At 35.5% G+C, this 5000-nt stretch overlaps 1 protein-coding gene across 6 annotated transcripts in view; it reads left to right on the forward strand.

Annotated features, from left to right (window-relative positions):
• LOC122242350 (uncharacterized) overlaps positions 1 to 5000 on the forward strand; it is a gene marked incomplete at its 3' end in the record, with an annotated part of 40325 nt that overhangs the window by 26725 nt on the left and 8600 nt on the right. For 4 of the 6 annotated variants that reach the window (XM_086539164.1, XM_042999647.2, XM_086539166.1 and 1 more), the window contains 4 exon segments: positions 686 to 857; positions 3195 to 3248; positions 4355 to 4612; positions 4772 to 4933. In XM_086539164.1, coding sequence (XP_086395290.1) covers positions 686 to 857; positions 3195 to 3248; positions 4355 to 4612; positions 4772 to 4933 — 646 coding nt within the window. 6 annotated transcript variants of the gene reach the window in all.

Here is a 5000-nt window from a genome sequence, read left to right on the forward strand (position 1 = left end):
TACTCACATATGTTTATGCTCATGTACATAGAAAGATGAAAGAAATGTACTAAAGACCTGTGCATTTGTGCTTCTAAACATACAGTGAGATTTCTTGTTCAACTCCCAGTAATTGTAAAAGGATAGATGGATAGTTTCTTGAGAAAAATTGTTCATCATTATCATTAGTGTCAAAGTTAGAGGTTTTTTATTTTGTTATTTAAACTATGAATTGGTTGGTGGAGAAAAGGCTTCTGGTCACTTAGTTTCCCTGACATGGTCTGTGGAAGTCTTTGTCTTCCCGACATTAGGGGTTTTTATTTATTTATTATTATTATTTTTTTTTTCATTTCTATTTGTATTTGTACAATCAATCTCCTACATACTGACATGTATTAAATAAAAGAAAGTGAAATTTGATATCTAATAGTGCTCTGTAATGACCTATGTTTCGTTCTTGTGGTTTAATGAGTTTTGTTTGCGTATGTTTGTATGTGTTTGTATTTGTACTTTTTTCTCCTTTGTATCCTTTTCTTGTTCTTTTGTACTTAACCCTTTTCCTACTGAGAATGAGAATAATATATCTATATATATATCTGTACACTTTCATATATATGGGATTATTAATATTATCTTCATGTCTTTCTTTCTACTGTCCATCCTCTAACACTTCTTTGCTGAATAGTGTCCTGTCTCGAACCAACAGCGGAACCAGTACCACAAATGTGACCCAGACTCGCGTGACTCACCGCCCCCATGTGCACGTCACGCCTCTGAATGTACCCGGGATGGGAATGAACCAGTTTGACCCCTTCCTACCCTGCCAGAGCCACCACATACGCCCTGCCACCAGACGTAGGCACCAGGCGCAGACTCAGGTGGGTTGGTTGGATATGCTCTTTGATGTTTTGGTTGAGAATTTTTTGGTTTCTGTGCTTGTAACTGAAGTGGATTTACATTATGGATGTGTGTGTTATCTATTTATGTATAGTTCCTGTGTATAGGCATCCCTTTTCTGCTGTTGTGTTTCATTGCATGCTAGAAGTTTGATGTCATTTATGTTTTCATGAGTTAGAATTTATGCATACGCATCTGATTTGCAGCTGTTTTGGCTAATTAGATAAGCCGAAAATAATGGTTGTTAGATATTATACTAAGAACTGAAACCTCTTAAAAGATTGGAGGAAAAGTTTATGATAATTATGAAATGCATCTGAAATATAGTTGCAAATGCAAATTATTATTATTATTTTTTTTAGTTTTCTTGTTGTAAAGGTTTTAACTAAAACATCCTAAACTGTCTCATCTGTATATTTTCCAACACATTTACCATAAAAGATATGTTTGTCACCCATAATAAATGTTTATCCCTTTATTATTATGACTACATATTGTTTAGCCTTGTTTTATTTTTCTCAAGTTTTGTCACCAGGAGAGCCATTCAAAATTTCAGGCCTGCCGTTACTTTTTCTTATCCAGAGTCATAGATATTTTATGATGATGGGTTGGATGCTCCATGAATTGAGTTAGTTTTGCGTTGGATGAAAATTGATTTTGGATGCGACATAGGCTTTATGTATGTTACAAATCAGTTTTAACCCATTGGACGCAGTTTTGATAAAATATGTATATCGTTGGATTGCGGGTTTACGTTGTTTGGCATGGTGCCACCCCCGTCTACGATCGACTCTGCCTTGGCAGCAAATCATGCCATTCGCTGTCAATGGGTTAAGGTTATATATTAGTAGAAGTCAGACTGGATTGTGTCTTGGTTTGTAAGATTTACTTCAGGTATCAGCCATTTTTGTTACTAAAGTCATCCTATTTCATATATGCCAAGAAGGCTCACTCCTCTTCCATTTCTACAAATATGATTGATTCATAATTAATGTTTGTCACTATCAAGATGCTCAAACTTTAAAAAATGAATGACCAAGGCAGTAGTGCTTTAAAACTATTTTTAAAAATGTATCACAGAACATTAGGATAACATGTCCTTCATTGTCTTTTATTGCCTATATTCTCTTCAAATCCACTTAACCCTCTCACGACATGTGCCACACACACGTGACATGGCGAAAAGTGTGTAACTTCGTGTATGAATATGTATGACACAACATTGCCATCTGCTCACAGTTGAAGTATGCACACAGTCAGAAAGTATTATGGCTGTAACAGCACAAGCTTCAGAGCTACAGGGTTCCAGAGTCAGCTTAAACCCTTGTTTTGTCATCAATTTATGGAAAAATGCCATCTAGGGTAGTCCGCTGCCTGGAGGGCAGAGAAAACGCTTTCCCTGTCCCTCCAATTTTTAACCGATTCTGCCAGCGATGTATAACAACTAGTTTGACTGCTAGTTCAGTCGTTACGAGGACCGTCACCATAAGGTTAACATGAATAGCAACAACCTGATGTCTCCCTGGATAGTGGTGTAGGGGAAAAGGGGGGTAAAAGGGAAAACAATTTTGCTCAATCAATCATGGTTTTCAGGAAACTAACCCCAAACTTCACCCTTCCACACCAGGTTGCATCTTAAGATTTACAATCTCCCTGTTAACATTATAATTTGAGTAGGCATTGCAATCTCTATATTTCAGGTTAAACTGTTTTTGACCTTAGACTGTGGTGGGCATCTTGATGTTTTGTATATGTTCTATTTTCTAGATTTATGGTATGTTATGCCTGTCTATATATGGTATAATAGCATTGTGATGCTAGTTAAGCAACTGACAGAATAAATAGCTTGTAATTTCAACAAAATGAAAAATACATTTCAAACGTGTACACATGAAACAAGCTCACTGCGGAGCAATTAAACATAGTCTTACTATACTTCTAATACAGGTATATTTCACATTCTCCTCTTTACATTATATTTAAGACTGATATTGTCATGATTCTTTGTCCCTTTTTTAAATGTTTTACTTACTTGCTTTTAACTATGATAAATGTTCTTTATTCAGTGACCAAGAAAGTTTGGCTTCTTGTTCTTTGAAAATACCTAAGTTACTTCCAACAAGAAGAGGAAATGATAGAATGAAAATGTGCAAAATCGAGTGAACAGAACACTGATAACAGAAGGCAAAGATATATTTTGTCTGTGCATGAATATTGCATATTTCTGGGAATTACTAATATGTAAATTTATGTTGGCTGCCCATCAAAATTAGCCTAGAAGCACACTTAGCCATGATTGGCTTTTCTCCTCTCACCAGACCCAAGTTGGCAGCAGTCAAGCCCAGCAGAGAAGGACAGCATCAAACAACAGGGTAGGTTAAAGTGGATTCAAAATTCATTGAGTAAGTTAGAGGAAAAGAGCATGGAAAAGAAAGAGGAAAAGAATTAAGCTGTTCACTCACACATTTACACTAAAGATATAATGAGGTCTTTTACAAGGTGAATTTTGAAAAAGAAAGGTTGGGTCTGCACATGATTTTTAAGTGCATTTGATATTTTTTATTAGAATTAGTGTATATGGCTAAATATTGGAAAGTATTTGAAACTCCAAGCCTGGGATTATGAGTTACCCAATTTTTATTATTGTCTTATGTAATCAAGTGTTTGGAAGAATTGAGAGATCCTTCAGACTGAGTGTATACCAAAAATAACAACTTTTCATGAAAGAGATAAACTATAGAGGCTCTTCTGAAAACAGGCTCAGCAGCAGAAACATTACAATTGCAGGAAAGCAATAAATGATATCTCACATCAGATACCTTAATTACAGTTGCACTAATGTATTTACCTGGCAGTGTTGTACAAATGTGAATGTGAATCTAAAAGATAAGAATATGCTAGAGACTCATTTGATGTATTCATTTTAGTTTGACCTTTGCTATTTACCAGGATGTATATTGACTACTTTCTTATTTTTAAAATAAATGTACTGTGTTGTTTGATATGCCAGACTCTGTATTAGTTATTTTTTATTACTATCGTATAAATGTTGTATTGTCATTTATCCCTAAATACTTTTTTTTTCTGAGAACCAGCAGATACATGGAAGAGTTGGTGTAATTCAAAGTAACAGTTGTATTAGTAACCACAGGTTAATTAAAACATGACTTCTCTTTTTAAATGGTTTTAAAAAGCACAAGACAAATATGCAAAATATTTTTTTAATTATGTTTTTATATTTTCAACTAAATTCTTAACCACATACTAGAGATCAGCCCTTAATTAGTTTAAAGGTACATGGGCTGAAAGCTTAATCTTTTTATCACAGGCTTTGCTGAAATGTTTGTTCAAAAAAGCAGAATGGCTAAGGTTGCTGGAGGCTTTTGTGTAAGATTCCATGAATAATGCTTATGTATTCAAATTATTTCTTCATTATATTGATTGCTCAGTTTGTTTGATTTTTAATCTGCCATTACAGGCTCAGGAGAGTGGAGCAAGTGAGAATAGTCAAACTCGACCTCAGGTGGGCATTTCACCCACTGCTTCATCGTCTGATCCTCTGGCATTCTTTGCTAGTCTAATGGCAGAGGCATTTGGTGCCAGGCAAGGCTCAGCTACACAGCAACAACAGCAACAGCAGCAGCAACAACAACAACAGCAACAGCAGTCACAGTCATCAGCTGCTGATGGTGGTGAACCTCAGATCAGTGATCAGATGTTTGCCCAGTTAGTCCAAGTAAGTGCAGGACTAAAAAAAAGTAAGGAAAAAAAAAAAAAATGCTTATATATTTTCCCCCTCTCACTTTTTTTCAAGTCTGATTTGATATAATGAATTCCAGTCTACAAAGTGACTACTAAGGTTTCATTATCCTAACAAAAATTGTTTTTATAATAGGGTGTCATGAGTCAAGTTTCTGGTTCACTGAATACTGAAGGCAATGGTAGTAGCAGCCAGCAGTCAGGTGCATCATTGCATGAGTTCCTGCAACCTTTCGATGGTGGGATGTTTAGTGAAGGGGATGAAGATTCTCTCTTTTATCAGCTGTTCAACACTGTGGTGAGTTGAGTGTATTAGTGGCAACATTTTGTTTCTCTCCATGAAATTATAATATCCAGATATTGCT

Source organism: Penaeus japonicus, unplaced genomic scaffold (assembly GCF_977035675.1).
Source record: "Penaeus japonicus unplaced genomic scaffold, GWHDUDI00000001_assembly GWHDUDI00000008, whole genome shotgun sequence".
Lineage (NCBI taxonomy): Eukaryota > Metazoa > Arthropoda > Malacostraca > Decapoda > Penaeidae > Penaeus > Penaeus japonicus.